Source organism: Hypomesus nipponensis, chromosome 23 (genome assembly GCF_054491055.1).
Source record: "Hypomesus nipponensis isolate SF chromosome 23, ASM5449105v1, whole genome shotgun sequence".
Lineage (NCBI taxonomy): Eukaryota > Metazoa > Chordata > Actinopteri > Osmeriformes > Osmeridae > Hypomesus > Hypomesus nipponensis.
The window spans coordinates 7,612,523-7,629,524 of NC_140383.1; the positions used below are offsets into that span (position 1 = coordinate 7,612,523).

The 17,002-nt window shown below is 49.1% G+C and overlaps 2 protein-coding genes across 3 annotated transcripts; one reads left to right on the forward strand and one right to left on the reverse strand.

Annotated features, from left to right (window-relative positions):
* Window positions 1-132: 132 nt before the first annotated feature.
* Window positions 133-7,794, forward strand: ccnyl1 (cyclin Y-like 1). Of its 2 annotated transcripts, XM_084688105.1 has the most exons (11): window positions 133-239; window positions 337-1,250; window positions 3,869-3,943; window positions 4,090-4,133; window positions 4,407-4,507; window positions 4,640-4,675; window positions 4,816-4,867; window positions 5,041-5,160; window positions 5,469-5,635; window positions 6,935-7,097; window positions 7,220-7,794. In XM_084688105.1, the coding sequence occupies exons 2-11, from the start codon at window positions 1,097-1,099 to the stop codon at window positions 7,334-7,336; spliced, it is 1,029 nt and encodes a 342-aa protein (XP_084544231.1). In that variant the 5' UTR covers window positions 133-239; window positions 337-1,096; the 3' UTR covers window positions 7,337-7,794. The 2 variants fall into 2 exon arrangements, with proteins under 2 accessions (XP_084544231.1, XP_084544230.1); XM_084688104.1 differs by having other exon boundaries at window positions 151-1,250.
* Window positions 7,795-7,826: 32 nt separating this feature from the next.
* On the reverse strand, window positions 7,827-11,919 carry fzd5 (frizzled class receptor 5). Its single transcript, XM_084688103.1, has one exon. It carries the CDS (start codon window positions 10,971-10,973, stop codon window positions 9,210-9,212), a length of 1,764 nt encoding a protein of 587 aa, XP_084544229.1. The 5' UTR covers window positions 10,974-11,919; the 3' UTR covers window positions 7,827-9,209.
* Window positions 11,920-17,002: the final 5,083 nt, after the last annotated feature.

The window sequence follows — 17,002 nt, forward strand, 5'->3', positions numbered from 1 at the left end:
AAGAATGTGAGTTATGGATGCATTCATTGGTTAGGGCTGGTCTCAATTGACATCCATTCATCCAATAGCTATTTGATATATTTTCTTTGTTTTGATTTCGCACCCAATAGTACTGAATGGAATTCCGGGATGGGTGGGTCCACCCTTGATGCCAGGTAGTGGAGGTGGTGTATCGGAACAGATGGCGGTGGTGGCGGGGAGCGGATTGCTGAATTGGCCGGTGGAGTGGAGGAGTTAACGTACGGTCTTGAGTTGGAGAGTTGGGATCAAAGATGAACTTTATGAAGACTTTACGCGACTGTCTAAGATGAAATGATTTGATGCTATTTCGCTTAGATTTTCTCACCAAGACAGCAGCTACGGTAGTCGAGGCCACCGAGGCCTCGGCATAAGTGGACGTGTGATCCCGACGGGAGTTAACCAGGGACCGGTGTGAATTCTACCTCGAACTATTGGAAACTTTGAGGAGAACAATCACGCTTACTGTCTGGAACGATATCAGGGATTTAACGGTTAAGTTGTTTTAACAGCAGTATCAAAGAAACAGATGGACATTAATAAAGTTAAAGGGACTAGCTAAGGTTAGCTTAGCATAAATGCATTGCTGTTATAGACAACAGCTAGCTGACTGTGCTAACGTGTGAGTTAGCTAGCTAACTACATTGCAAATGAATGTCAAATGAATTGGTAACCAGTTGATTTGTTTGGTTTTCGACATCTAACCAGTCAGCTAGCTATACGGATATGATCTACCGTTGTTTCACTCCATTCAGCTGGCTCTGTAAATAGGGCATACGCAAACCCTCATCGATCTGCTGCACAGTGGCAGCAATCTGGTTGGCTTCTACAACTGTTTCTTCGTGACCATACTGGGCTTGCACATCCTCAAATGGACAGGAATGTAATATCAACAGCTTGAATGGGTTGTTAGTTTTGCTCGATTTTGATTCAGAGACTCATGCAACCGTAGCATATGTGTGCGTGGTTGTAACTACGGTTCGAAGGATAGCAAAGCAAGCCATAATCTTTTGGTTGGAAGAAATTGTGCACTAGTACTCAGGGCGTAAAATAGTATTTGGAGTATTCATTGATTGTGATGGGGAATACACTATCATGCTGCGTTTCTGCGGAAGGAAGCCCGAAGTTACCGAGGCAACCGGAGCGCCTTGAAGACTACCAAATCAGTACGGACTTAAGTGACGACACTGGCCCGTACCTGCAGCACATCAGCGACCGAGAGGTGCCCGATGGTAGGTAACGCGCATTACCATCCCGAATGATTACTGATACTTTTATAATGTAAAATAAAGCATTCAATAGATGAAGATAAAATCAGTTGGCCCTCTACCCTGCCTCACCTTCCCCCCCCCCCCCAGCTTGACCAAATGCTAAGTATAAAGGTAGTGTGTGTATGAGAAGCAAGCTTCAATTTGGTTGTTTACAGCTTTTTACTGCTGTTGATTTAGACCATAGTGGTGTTTTTCTCACCCAACCCCCGTTAGTTAACCTGTCCCTCACAGCCCTTCTCGCTCCTGGAGCACCTCTGGGGTCCCAAAGCCCTCCTGGCCTAGCTAGCCCCCCCTTTTGCTGCCAGCTGTATGGCTTTCATGGCTTCTCCCTGCCCCACAATATCATGGGTCAGGTTATTTACCCAGCCAGAGCCCCAACCCTACCCTCCAACTCCTAACTTGTCTCAATGGTATTGGTACCGCTTTGATCCCACTGATGAGGACACTCCATGGAACCACGCACAGCCCTCCCAGGCTTACCCCAGACGGTATGCAGGCTGGACATGGGGACCAGGGTCTGGTTAAAGGAATGGCTGTGTGAGAGTCCTCAGCTATCCCTGGTATCCTGGGGATGTGATACTATAGAGCAGCTGCACTCTTTCTCTCTCCCTCTCTCTGGCTGTTTCCCTCTTATACACTCACACACACACACGCACACACACACCTCCTGTTGATAGACTGATAGACTTGTTGTCCTTCTCACTCCTTGCAAGTATGCATCTTATCAAAGTAAATTTAAGCTCCACTAGGTATGAAATGACTTGTGTTCACAAAAATGCATGTGACGACTTTTGGCGCCGGTCTAGTGGAGCCATACAGATAGATTGGTTCTCATTCAGACAGGGAATTTAGTACCAGAGAGGCAGTCAGTAGAATGGGCCTGGTAAGCTTTGCTTGGCCTGGTTACTGTCCCCCACAGCAAGCTAACATCCAAAAGCATCCTTACCTTTTTGACATGGTGAAATCATTTTTATCATGGTCGTTTTGCAGATTTGTAGTACCCCGTACTGTAATCACCCAAGACACCACAACCTCCCCTCAAGTTTATTTTTGCGTTGAGAGTGAAGCCTGGCCGCAGTGACTAAACCCACTCAGCTGCTGGTAGACTGACCCTGGCCCGGGCTGGGACGGCCTTGGATTCTCTGGCTCTCAGACTGGAATTCCAAGCTCTGGCGGGGCTTTTCCACTGGGTGCAGAGAGGAATGCCTGTCTGACTGGCACCTCCACAGACCCCATCCCCTGTTACCAGGTGGTACCTGAAGCAGACAGGATACCATGCTGGGCATATCACACCCAGGGAACAGGCTGTGGGGATGGCATATGCCCTGCGGGGAATTCTATAGGGAGGTTACTGCTGGATGGACGAGGGGAATCTGTTGTATCTCGCCATGCTTTGTGACGTAGCCTACGTCTTTGTATCTTGTTTTCATCCCACCGTGTGTGTGGAGCTGATGTGGACTGGCTAAACTCACTCCTCGGTGTAAGTACAGACCACCCGCGCCAGAGAGAGTCGTTGGCCTAGCTGGTTAGTGGTCGCGCTTGCGGAGTCGGTGCGTGCGAGTCGGTGCGTGCGAGTCGGCGTTGAGGACAGGCCCACCTTGTGGCGTCACGCTCTCTGTCTCCGTTCCACGCACCAAAGCCTTACCCTTTCTCTGAGAGCGCTGTTGTTCATGTGCTCTCCAACTGGCTGGCATAGCTGGCACCCTTTTCCACCCCTGCCATGCCAGAATGGGAGGGGCATGAGGAGTGAGGGTGCTCTGTTCTCCAATGATGAAACTTTCAAACAAAGGCCTCATTGTCGGCCCCTCCCTCACATGATCCCCAGACCAACCCCCCCCCCCCCCCATCTGTGCTACCACTCTCAGGCTGATGGACCATACTCCTCTTCTTCCTGCTCCTGTACAGGAAGTGTTAAGACGGGGGGATGGACAATTGGACGAGATCTCTTCCTATTCATGTGGGAAGCTCTTCAGTGTGCGACTAATACATGAGTCATTCATTCCTCATGTATTCCTGTTTGCTCAGAGGCTCATGACATTGTCATGGGGATGATGCCCAGAAGGAAGGGTGTGTCAGGACTGTCATCTTCATTACTTAAGACAGTACTAAAATATGCAGGACTATCATTCACTGGATTGTCTACCCCTGTAGCTGCTGTCAGAGGTGTGTGTGTGTATTGTGTATTGGATGCAGACTTAGTGGGCTGTTTTCACCTCTGAGCTCCAGTGAATACTCTAGAGCTGGATGGGGATCCGGGCATTTGTCCCCTAGGAAGCGGGCTGTGGGCTTACTGTGTTTCACTGTGTTTCGCTGTGCTTAACTATGCATGTTTCTGGGACTTACCCTAATACATTTACATTTAGTCAACTAGCAGACGTTCTCATCCAGTGCGACTTACAGTAAGTACAGGGACATTCTCCCTGAGGCAAGTAGGGTGAAGTGCCTTGCCCAAGGACACTACGTAATTTTGCACAGCCAGGAATCGAACCAACAACCTTCTGATTAATAACCCGACTCCCTAACCGCTCAGCCATCTGACCCCCCCTAATAGTACTTGACCCTCTGTGTGCGTGTTTCAGAGCTCGCACTGGAGTCCAACCCGTCTGACCACGCCCGGGCCAGCACCATCTTCCTCAGCAAGTCTCAGACAGATGGTGAGTAATCACTCCTTCACACACAGAGGAGAGAGGTGCTGTGTACACACACACACACACACACACACACACACACACACCTGCCTATCTGAGGGAGGCTACCTGCTCGTTGTGTGTGTGACTCAACCTGCTCTGTGTGTTTTTAGTGCGAGACAAGAGGAAAAGCAACCACATCAATCACGTGAGCCATGTAAGTATCTAGATGAATAGCCTGTGTAGTGTTTGGCTTATGGGGCATAGTTGGTGTTGCCCTTTGCTCTGGGAAAGATGCCTAAACAGAACTGACCACAACAAGAAAAACACACACACACTGTGTTAAGGAAAACCTGACTGAACAGCAGATGTGATTGGATTTTAATTGGATTGCAGAGATGCAGTCCTGCCAGGTCACAGCCACTGGTAGAGACCTACACACAGTTAAAGTACCTAACCTCTAAAAATAGATGTTCTCTCTTTTTGGCAGGTCTCTCCTGGTCCCCCGTTGAAGAAATACAGCTCCTGCTCCACCATTTTCATAGACGACAGTACGGTCAGCCAGCCCAATTTAAAAAGCACAATAAAATGGTGTGTATGAATCCAGTTCCTCACGCAAAACATGCCACCTCAATCGTCATGCTCTCGAGAAAAGCAAACGTCCGTCTCTGTAAAGCCAGGATGCTGATATTAAACAATTAATTATTCCTCCTCTGCCTACAGTGTCACACTAGCGATATACTACCACATAAAAAACAGGTGCGTGGAAAAGGCTTGAAAAGAAAACCAATTTCTAAAAAGAATTCCTGCGGTTGACACGCCCCACCATGCATCCATGTCGTGCTGTGTCAGGGCACTCCTCCGATGGGGGCTGTAACTCTCTCCTCTGTCTCCACCAGGGACTCGGACAGGACTCTTGACATTTTCGATGAGAAGATGCACCCGTTATCGGTGAGTGGGTCAGGCCAGTCAAATTGGGAGTGATGGAGCTGGGCTATAGTCATTACCTGGCTCTTAAGTGCCGTGGCTGTGGTGTACAGACCTAAGAGAGCCGGGACGCTGTCTGTGAAACGTCTACTTGCTGGGTGTTTTAAAGGGTTGTTTGTCCCCGACCGTTCCCGCAGAGAGAGCAGGTACCCGTTGACTACTCCCGGACGGATCCGGAACATAAACTCATCTACCGCTTCGTCCGGACGCTGTTCAGCGCCGCGCAGCTCACTGCCGAGTGTGCCATCGTCACGCTGGTGAGGAACTGACATCGCCGTAGTTACGGCCCGCCTTGTCGCCGTCAAGCATTGCATTAGCAGTCCACACGGAATGAATCGAAACTGTATTTACAGGAGCAAATGTCAATTGTGTCCCTCGATCAAGTAGTTCCAGGTGTTTTTTTGAAACGCAACTTCCGACCACCAGAGAGCAGCAAAGTAACACCCATCTGAACGCGGCTGGGCTCGCGACACGAACCATGACACAAGCCGCGGCCCTCCGCCACCCGAGATGATCACAGCTCGTCTTTCTGTGGGCTCCTTTGACCCCCTGACCTCTGGTGCAGGTGTACCTGGAGCGCCTGCTGACCTACGCTGAGATGGACATCTGTCCGGCTAACTGGAAGCGCATCGTGCTGGGGGCCATCCTGCTGGCCTCCAAGGTGTGGGACGACCAGGCCGTGTGGAACGTGGACTACTGCCAGATCCTCAAGGACATCACCGTGGAGGACATGTATGTGGACGTTGGACACAAACACACTACACACACACACTGTCATTAGGATTGGGATTTATTGTTTTAACTCGGATTGAGATTTAGAACCAAGGTTTCATCTGACGGGGAACTGTTGTGAGGTGCAGGACTTCAGAATTCCAATGTACCTGTACTCGTTGCAAATACCAAATAAACGTAAAACTTGAAATGCAGGAAAGAGCCACTGACAAACCCACAGACTCGCTTCCATGCCATATGTTGGCGGATATGTTGCCACTCTGTTGCGTGGTGTCGTATATATCCAGAGCGAAAGAACTGGAAGCAGAGGGAGGCGGGCTGATGGAGAGAGGCTGAGGCGGAGCACGGTAAAATAACATCTCCCAGCAATCAGCGCTGGGCTGCTGTCCTCTCTGGAAGCTCTCCATCAGCAGGTGGAGAGGCTGGCCTGGAATCTTATGTTACAGACCCCAGGGTTTATTTAGTGGACAAGTGGGTTTTGCGTGTGTGTGAGAGGGAGAGACTCTGTCTGTGTCGTGTGGGTTTGTTTGGTCCATATTGCTCTCTCTCTCTCTAACCCTCTCTCCGAGAGCCCTACGCTCTCAGGTCTATTTTCATCCGTCTATTGAAGTGCTCTTTGTGAGCTGGGCCAGGCTGGGGGGGGGGGGGGGGGTGGGATGGGTGGGATGGGGTAGAGGACTGGAGGAGGGGGGGGAGGGACTCGAGTGCTCTCATCGCTCACACATAATGGCCCCAGCTCTCGCCCGCTCCATTAGTTGCCCCGGGAGACCGCATCCCCCAGCCTCCTCCCCTCACCTTGCCCTCACCTCCCTGGTCTGAGGGCTCATCTCCTGGAGGCTGTCTCCATGGAGATGAGGATGATGAGGTTTAGGTGAGGCTGTCTGGGGTCTGGACCAGCCGGGTTAGGACGCTCCCTCAGGGACAGGTGTGTCTGTGTTCTCCTATGGGATCGGTGTTCCAGTCAGAGTGAGTGGTCGTCCTGGCTGCCCCGGGGTAAGGAGAAAGGATTTCCTAGTCTCAATCATGCCCGTAGATTCCTGGGCTGGGCTCAGCTTGATTCTCAGCAGCAGACGGCAGTCTGAGTCTCCCCACAGACAAGACTCTTGGCCGCTCCAGACCTTTGTCAAAGGTCACAAACACCTACCTATGTGTGTACATATACTTTTTGTAACCTCTCTCTCTCTCCTTCCATCTCTCTCTCTCTCCTTCCATCTCTGTCTCTCCTTCCATCTCTCTCTCTCTCCTTCCATCTCTCTCTCTTTCCATCTCTCTCTCTCTGTCTCTGTCTCTCTCTCACAGGAATGAAATGGAGAGACAGTTCCTGGAGCTGCTGCAGTTCAACATCAACGTCCCAGCCAGCGTCTACGCCAAGTATTACTTTGACCTGCGCTCTCTGGCCGACGACAACAACCTGAGCTTCCCTCTGGAGCCCCTGAACAATGAGCGTGCTCAGAAACTTGAGGTAACGGGAGGAAGGCGGGGGTCAGAGAAACCCAGAAAAGTCCATTCACAAAGACAGTTTGTTCATTCAATGTGTTTTATGTTTATATACACACTCATTTGGAGATGTCTCTCTGTCTCCAGGCCATCTCCAGGCTGTGTGAGGACAAGTACAAAGACCTGAGCAGGGCCGCCATGAGGAGGTCCTTCAGTGCTGATAACCTGGTGGGCATCCGACGCTCCAACGCCGTGCTGTCATAGGTCCCCTGACGACCTCTGACCTCTTACACCGACGGCCACCCCAGAGCAGCTGACTCATCCTTCAGAACCCTATGGGCGGCAGCCGGCACCTTTGGCTATCATTGGCTGACGGTGATGGCTTGACATGGGTTGGCTAAATCAGTGGCACACACTGATCTGGAACCAGACTACAATAACCACACAACCCCCAGCTCCAACCCCTTCCTTCTTACCTCCAAACCCTCCCTCCATGGAAGAGACTGTTGGACAGCAAGTCCGCCCCTCACCCTCCCTTACCGCCAGCCCCACCCCACACCCTGAGCAGAAGAACTAAACTACATAGAGATAAAATACTTGTTTTGTTTATTTTGTTGTTTTCTTGCTTACTATGTAGGCTACTAGCTGTGAAATTGTCTGTTTTTCAATTGAAATCCTTTACAGATGGGAGTATTTTAAATAAACACTAATCATGTAACAAACGTTTTGTATTGTGAATTGACAAACGACACTGTTACAATTGGTCCACAGTTTAATTCTCTACCAGTCAAACTGCAATTTCATAAATAATATCTAAAATCTCAGACATGAATTTGACACATTTCACGTTCTCCAGGAATTGAGTACAGAGTGGCATTCAAGACTCATCCATAGAATGATTCCCAAATCAGTTTATAAAAGTGTGGATGGAACAATCACCCACACTCTCTCTCCCACTACAAACATGCTATTAATCAGGAAAAGGGCTAATAAATTAAATATAGAGGCTCTGAACCATTTTGATATCATTCTACAAGTCTGTGGTTTTAAAGAACATGGCATTTCTACCTGTAACACACAAGGGTGCTGGCATGACCACAGTAAGGAAGAGAAAGGCCAACATGGTTACAGTTTCAGGTCATGCTGGAGGAATCCACGAGCTCGCAAGATTGGCCTGTTCTGTTCTTTTGGTTACCATTTCAAATAGGCTTTCCCTTTCATACACCAATTACATGAAGACTGTTGTTAACAATTTCAACAATCGTAAAACGTCAATGAGAATTAAACAAGTTTGCTAAATGTACTTCCTATTCTGCAGATTAATGTTGTAATGTTCATCTTGAGACAGGTGGGTAGTTCAAGTACACACCACTAGGGGGCGGAAAGCACAACGGTACAGATGAGGGTACTTATACTTCACTATGATTCACCTAGCCAGTCCTTACTGCAGCATACACATATATATATATATATATATATATATATATATATATATATATATATATACACACACACACACACAATTTCATCACAGGGGACTAGCAAAGAAGAGAATGTTTAGTTGCCACGGTCTTTTCCATCATTGTATTACCACACCCACAGCTTTCCCAAGCTTCTTGGATTAAATCTTCCGCTGAGACCATACAAGATGTTCTATAGCACAAATAGACAGAACACAGGAATAAATACAGCTCTCCACAGTGCTGCAGACTGGAGTGCAGGGTGAGGTCTGCGTCGAGGATCAAACCAACCTTTTATCCCTGGTCGACTTCCAGAAGGTCCGTCTGAGGGCCCACAAAACATCGAATGAACATCGGAGCTCATGCATTCATTCTTACAGCACTGTCTTTTCCAGCAGCCCTTCTCATGATATGAAACATAGGAGCTTGTTTGTCTCTGAGTGGAACAGCTGGCGGGGAAGCTTGGTTGATGATGTTCCTCCCATCCACAACAGGACAGGGCTCCCTCCAGTCCTCTGACTGGCCGTCCTCTTAACATGCGCGTTAGATCCCTCCTCCATGACGCCTTTACGGTCCGAGGTGAGGTGGACGGCCCCTTAGACAGCAGGGGGTCTGCACACGCACGCTCTTATCACACAGCCATGTGTGTTACAAGAACCACCCTCCACGGGGTGCGTTTATATGTGCGAGGGAGGGGACGGTTTGTGGTAGGAGCCAGGGGGGAGAGAGACCCCAGGGTGGCCGGTCAGTGCTGTCGTCGGCTCGCTGTACATGGAGGTGGGTGCAGCGGCCTTGTGGGTCCAACAGGGGCAGCAGCGAGCGGTGAAGCGTCGCCACGACTCCAGGGTCTTCCCCGACCAGATCCACACCCCTGAGGTGATGCCCACCACCAGGCACATGAAGTACTTGAGCATAAACACAGCGTAGTCGGGGCCCAGGCCCAAACGCTGCCGCTCCGCCTGGCAGGAACAGGCCAGGGCCCGGTCCCAGCTTGGCCTGTAGTGCTGCTCGTACACCAGGCAGGCCAGCACGATCGTGGCCGGCACCGTGTAGAGCACCGTGAACAGGCCAATCCGGATCATCAGACGCTCCAGCTTGTCTGTCTTGGTGCCGCCCTGCTTGATGATGCTGCGGATGCGGAAGAGCGACACGAAGCCGGCCAGGAGGAAGAGGGAGCCGGTGAAGAGGTACACCACCAGGGGAGCCAGGACGAACCCCCGCAGGCTCTCCAGACTCTGGTTCCCCACGTAGCAGATCCCCGCCACGGGGTCCCCGTCCACGGAGCTGAGGGCCAGCACCACGATGGTCTTCACGCTGGGGATGAGCCACGCGGCCAGGTGGAAACACTGGGAGTAGCCCGCGATAGCCTCGCTGCCCCACTTCATCCCCGCTGCCAGAAACCAGGTGAAGGAGAGCACCACCCACCAGATGGATGACGCCATGCCAAAGAAGTAGACAAGCAGGAAGACCAGGGTGCACAGGGCGGGGCCTGTGGTGTCATACAGGATGTGCTGCTGCTCGCCGCCGCCGCTAGCGCTGCTGCACGCCACTCGCTCGTGCCCCACCACCAGCCGGATGATGTAGCCCAGTGAGACGAAGAGGTAGCAGGCAGCGAGGAATATGATTGGCCGCTCCGGGTACTTGAAGCGCTCCATGTCGATGAGGAAGGTGGCGACGGTGGTGAGGGTGGAGAAGAAGCATAGGACCGACCACAGCCCCACCCAGAAGGTGGTGAAGGCTCTCTCCTCCTGGGAGAAGTAAGGGTGGTGGCAGGGCTGGGCGCAGTTGGGCAGGGGGCCGGTGGACACCCGGTTATACAGCGGATGGGCCTCCCTCTTGATGGTCACCAGCGGGTCTCGACAGCGGCACTCCCGGTCACACTCTTGGGGTACCGGGGGTTTGGGGGCCGGGGGTCTGCGTCGGTGTGTGCCGCCCTTGGGGGTGGGCTTGGGAAAGGGTGGGGAGATGGTGGTCTCACTGCTGTTCTGGTCCATACACAGGGTCTCATCCCCCAGCATTGGCAGCTGCTCACAGCTCATCCTCTCTGGCCACTCGAAGCCATACTGGCTCATGAGGGGCGAGCAGCCTCGCTTGGCTCGCTCACACACAGACCTGCACGGAGGCAGGGGTTTCTTGTAGTCAGCCAGGCAGATGGGGGTGTACATACTGCACAGGAAGAAGAGGAGGTCTGGGGAGCAGCGGATCCTCACTAACGGCCAGAACTGGTGCACCTCCAGGCCCACCTCCTCCTGGGTGTCATGGTTGAACTGGTTGGGCATGTATGTGAAGTTATAGCCGATGCCTTTGCACATGGGCACCGTAATGGGCTCGCACACAATGTCCTTAGAGGCGCCTTGCGTGAGCCGGGGCTGCTGGGAGAGGAGCAGTACCAGCAGCCAACGGACGACACCGCACAGCGGGGGCTTAACCGTGGTCGCCATGGGACGAGGTGGAGCGGGAATGAGAGGTGGGAGCTAATTCCGTTGAAAGTACAGGTAGTAAAAAAAGAAAAGAAAGGGAATTGCAATGTGTAGACTTGAGTATTTTCTCAGCTCAGTCCCTTCTTTAATTTATGACTGCATCTCGGAAATATGAAATCCCAAAAGGAAAAGGTAATTGCTCCAGCAGCATGTCCACGGTCCTCTGTTCTATAAATCACGGGCAAGCTCCATTCCAGACCGAAGGCGCATTTTGTTCCAAAAGCACAAGCACCTTACCGATGAAGCATAAATACAGCATAGGACTGGTTAACCAACTAAAGTTCAGTTTAGTTAAATTAATAGTTGGATTAAAGGTCTCCAAAGTCTCCAAATGAGTGGACTGTCGATCGGAGTTGAAGTGTAAATCATTGACCCAGTCTTGAAAATTTATAGAGAAGAAAGTTCACTTCCCTCTTTGATTTTGGTCACGATCCAATTAATTTAACAACTCTGTAACATTTTACTGACAATTTCCTCTTCCAACAGTTATTCCGCATGACAGGTTGTATTGCCTGTAATGCGTTAATGAGACGAGTAAAGAAAATACGTATAACATGGTCATACAACTGGTCAATACAATTGTGTTACTGTCTCATACAAAAGCGTAAATCGTCCGTCAGAGGTTGATTTGAAGCCCAGGTGAATTCCCAAGAAAATAGAATCCACTTGCTGTATCCTTTCTCCGGTAGCCCAATATAGGTTGGCCGTCGTAGTGTTTAAACAGGTCTCAGTGAATTCTCTTCTCTCTTCTGTCTCCAAAGTTTAAGCAACTTTTGCGTTATTATCTTGAATAAGGTGTAACTTAGATTACCGCAGAGGTGTTTTCAAACAGCGAATCCCAGCACTTGTTTTCGAAATTTGCCTCTTCTGATATTAGTTGGTACCGCTGTGTCGTGTTTCATATCTCACCGCTCACCAACCGAAATAATTTATTCCCCTGCCAAAGTGGAAGAGACCCCTCCCGCTACAACACGCACAGCACGCCCACCTCACCCAAACGCCAACCCCTAGCGCATTGAAAACCATTGACCACGGCCTGTTCGCATGGTATCCCACTCGCACTTCGTCGCCACGCCTCCTGTACCTTCTCAACCAATCATGCCGAGATGAGGGCTATCTAACAAATACGTTCATTTATGGATTATCTTGATATACCGGATGCCCGAGGACAGGTGGCTTTTTGAGACATAACGTTGCACCTGCGCTCTTTACTGTCAAGTTATAAAGTAATACGTAACGTCTATTTTAGAAATATTCAATAGATGTCACATTAGACCTGCATTTTTTGTATAAATAATATGTATGTCATAGTTACAACATGAATGAACTTTTGACCCATGGTAGGCCAGGAACATCTTAGTGTAATACAGGATATGACACAATACATGGATGCAGACGGCATGCGGAGCAGGATGTATGGACAAGTCAGAGGCAGCAAAGCAGACAGAGTTTACTAACAAATGAAGGGTGGGAAGTGTCCTGGCAACAGACAGGACAATGAGAATGCACACACAGAACAATTTTTTACATTGTGTCATCACCAGCCTGTGTGTGTGTGTGAGACCTGAACAGAAGTTTCAACATTCAGGGCCTAACCAACCTAACCTGCAAACAATAAACAACACCAGTTGTTCATAAACCTAGACTCTAAAGTGATAGAACAATGACAACAATTATTAAAACACTTTAACTAATCACAAATCAATAACAGTGGCATGCAACGTGTTATGATCATAAATAACATGATACAAACTTTGTTTGTACCATGACATGACATTCAAAGGAATACTTTCCCATTAAAGACCCCCTAAAACAGTTCACACAGTCTGAATAGTAGCTGATTATCTGTCCGGGTCCTGGCAGCCAGCCAGCTAATGCTTTCACAATCAGTGCAGGCAAAAGTAGGGAGGTAAGGTAAACAGTAGACATGCTTTGTACGCATGTTGATGGAGCACACAGGACTGGGGCTAAACATGCATGACAATGGACCCAACACGCAAAGCAGAAGCGCGCACACACGCAACGTTTAGGGCTGTTACTGTTGACCTGTGCCATTTAGGTCAGAGGACTTCCACCTGGGACATGGCAATATTTACTCACAAGGAAAATATTTACTGTTATTGTCTCCACATCAGCCTGCATTGGACATTGTGTGTGTGAACGGGGTGGGTGGTGGGGGGTGGGGGGTGGGGAGGGAGTGTGGGGGTGGGGAGGGAGTGTGGGGGTGGGGAGGGAGTGTGGGGGTGGGGAGGAGGTGTGGGGGTGGGGAGGGGGTGTGGAGGGGATGCATAGATGTGTGCGTTTTCACATCCTTGTAGATGGTGAACTATCTTATGAGCTAGGATTGAGGTCTGGAGTCTGAGGGGAACTGTGCTGCCAAACAAACACACAGGATTGAAAGTCTGTTGTGGCAAGGCAGGTGGGTGATTCTCTTTAGCTCATGTCCCGTTCGGTTGACACAGAGGTCGCCTGGGCTTCGTAAGTCCAAAGGTCTAGAAGGGTGTGTCTCTCCCTGTGTGTGTGTGTGTGTGTGAGTGCTAACAGCTAAGTCAAGAATTTCTATTGCCTGTTAACACCCAGATTACATTGGCTCAACCACAAGTTACAAAGATAAATGAGAGCAAATAGAAAGGCCTGCATTCCTAAAAGCCTCCGAGCTATCAATCAAATACACACACGCACACACACACTGATCCCTCTGGTAATTCCCCCCCCCCCCCCCCCCCCCCCCCCCAGTGCATGAGCTATTTGACAAAGACTTAAGCAGAGACAGGACACCTCAACCTGACCGGCATCATAGACAAATCTGGAACCGTGTCTGACATCAAGGTAAACTCAGTCTACCCTCTCACTGACAGACGTGTGCTGGAATGGGAAAGAATGCTTGAGAATCAATCCCAATGTGTTTGAGACTAAACCTGTGTCCCTGCTTTGGCTCTTCCCATGTCATCTGCCTTCTGTCTTCTTCCCCCCCTCCATCCCTTCTGCTCTCTCTCCCTCTCCCCCTCTCGGGAGAGCTAGCTCACATGCCCGTACAGGTGTGTGCACAAAAGCCTTTATCCTGCTCCTCATTCATCTACCTCCATAGACAGTGTACAGAGCCAGGTAAACACACACACAAAGGGCTGATGACACAATGTCAAAATGTCCATGGGTAGGTGTACCCTCGTTGCTGTCTCAGTGCTTCAGTATCTAGTTCACGATGTACATGAACATATATCAACATAAACACACATATCATCTTTTTTTTTTTTAACAGGGTCCAAGGTCCTTGCAATATTTGTTGTCTATGGTTTCGGATTCAAGGTTCACTGGTTCTAAATGTACATGCCTGATTCTTCTGGGCTCTGCTTTAAACTTTGCTGACCTTGTATAGCTCTATGTTTGAGTCGACCCAGGAAACATGGCTGTGCGGAGAGTGAACTGAGCTGCTATGGGACACCAGGTCTATTTTAGACTTGGCTGTGGCTCTATCATGGGTCCAAAATGTATCGTGCAGAGCCACACTTGATATTGTTCAAATCAGCTTCTGACAATAGTGAAAGACTGTAGCGTTTGAATACTCCACAGGAGAACTCCTGCTCTGATCCAGGTCACCCGTGACAGACAGGCCATGCCAGCCTTTGTTTGGCTGTGGAACATCAGGGGGGCTGTGGTTGTGCGTGTGTGTGTGGCGGGGGGTGGTCATTGTCCACTCTCCTCCCCCTTTCACAAGACTTTAACGCTCCATCCAGGTTGCCGTTGTCTACCTCTCCTCTCTCCTCTCCTCTCTCCCCTCTCTCCTTTCCTATCCTCTCCCCTATCTTCTCCCCGCTCCTCTCCTCTTCCATCTCCTCTCTCCCCTCCCTCTCTTCTCCCTCTCCCCTCCCCTCTCTTCTCCCTCTCCCCTCTCTCCCTTCTCTCTCCCCTCCCCTCCAATCGTCTTTTTCTCTTTAAACCGTCTTTTGTTTTCATTTTCTGATGGCATTTCTGCTCCCTTGTTGTCTAGGCCCTAAATGAGTCTTGACTGGTCCCCGGGCCAGTGGACAAGCACAAAGGAGCAGGTTTCATTCGCTACAGTTGAGCCATTGTGGCCGCTGACAATGCACTAATTGGCGATGACAATTAAGCGCGGTCGACACTCAGGTTCAATTTGCCTGCCCTTCAATACAAATCACAGGCAAATGAGTCAGGCGATACACTCTGCATACACACATACAAGCACACACACGTTCACTCAGACATATACAACATCTTTACCACTCTGTTACCATGTTTCACTGTAAGCTCCGCTCTCATTCTGAAACTGGACAGAATTAGACTGGGACAGGAAGCACGTACAATATGTAACATGAACATGCAGTTCAAATTAACATGGTCTACACAAGTAATATCTATAGTAAACAATAGTGAATTGCAATATCAGCCCTATAACTATATACCATCATATCTGAATCTACAATCTTCTATCAACTGTATCTATAAACACATACCTTATGTACAGTACCAGTCAAAAGTTTGGAAACATCCCATTCACCTGAATTGTACTGCATATATGAAGTCACCCATGAAATTACAAGACACAGAAGACGGTTAAGTTATTTTATTGGCATCAGTGGCAGATCAAAATGAAAGAGCCATTTGGTTCTGAAACACGAGGGTGTGGACTTGCATAAGAGGGTGGCTGTGACACATGACTAAAAACAAACCCGGAAACAAGAACACGACTGGTGTGGTGGACCAGCTCTGCTGTCCCTGTACGGCCCAAGACCAGTACCAGAAATAATCACAATCAACAACAACACAAATGGAAAAAAAAGTAACTTGAGGGCAAATCCATCCAGGAAGTGTTTACGTACCGTGGGCGAGTCTGGAGTTGCTATGCACAAAGAGAACCCCTACTACCCATGGGTCATATCCCTGATGTCCAACACCAAGGGGTTGAAGCAGTAACACGAGCTAGTCCTACAACATCAGAAGAGAGGTGCACACTCTCTCACCAGGTCCTAAACACACCATACACACAACTCATCACAGGTTATAATAGGTGCATGGGCTTCTTAGGCAGGGGGAAATGGTTTAAGGAAGAATCCCATTGGTCACACAGACTACACTAGATCTTTCACAGTCGATCAGCAGGATTGATTTGCACCAGTGGTTTAAGGCAGGCGAACAGACGCACAATAAATACATTTTAATGTTTTAAAGCATGAACTTAGACTCTCTTGTTCTTATACACAGCAAGCTATTCCCTGTAAATACTGTCATACCAGTGACAAACGATAGCAAAACAATTTATAGTGCAAATGAATTCACATGTAAACAAAACACAATGCTAATGAAGCTGCATTTCAACAAACACATTTCCCCCCTATCAAGCCTTTCTCCAGAGATATAAATATAAAAGTACTGCACCTACTAGACCTAGGTTAAAAGGTTCTCTAAAATACTTGAGGTGTGCTTGGTGATTTTTTATTGGTACAATGAACAACCTCACCTTCCCCTGATATGATTCTGGCCTTGTCAGCGAGTTACCAAGCAAGATAATCCAAATTCACTGAAAGTATTGGTAAGTGCTTCTAGGAAGAGGGAAGGATAGCGAAGGACGTCTATAGGGAAAGCTTCAGAGTAGAAAGGCAGATAACCAGAATGGTTGCATAGGGAGGATACTAAACTCAGCCTAAAGCTAGTCTCTTTTAGCGACGTGTAGGGTTCAAGCACAGTAGAAAAGGAAAGAGGGACGTAGGAAGGAGGAAAAGGCAACAATGCAAAAAGCAATATTATTGCCCATGTCCTATACATAGTTCAAGTCATGAAGAATCGTTTTTGCGCGTCTGTATACACACACACACACATCTTCACCAGTCCTAGGTGTAGGTTTTCTCAGAGCTTCTGGCTACGGCTCTCAGGTTCAGATGATATGGAAACTTTACAGGAGTTCTGAACAGGTATTTTCACCTGTTTGAATATATAGAATGTGGTTTACAAGAAGCTCATAACAATGAAAAGGG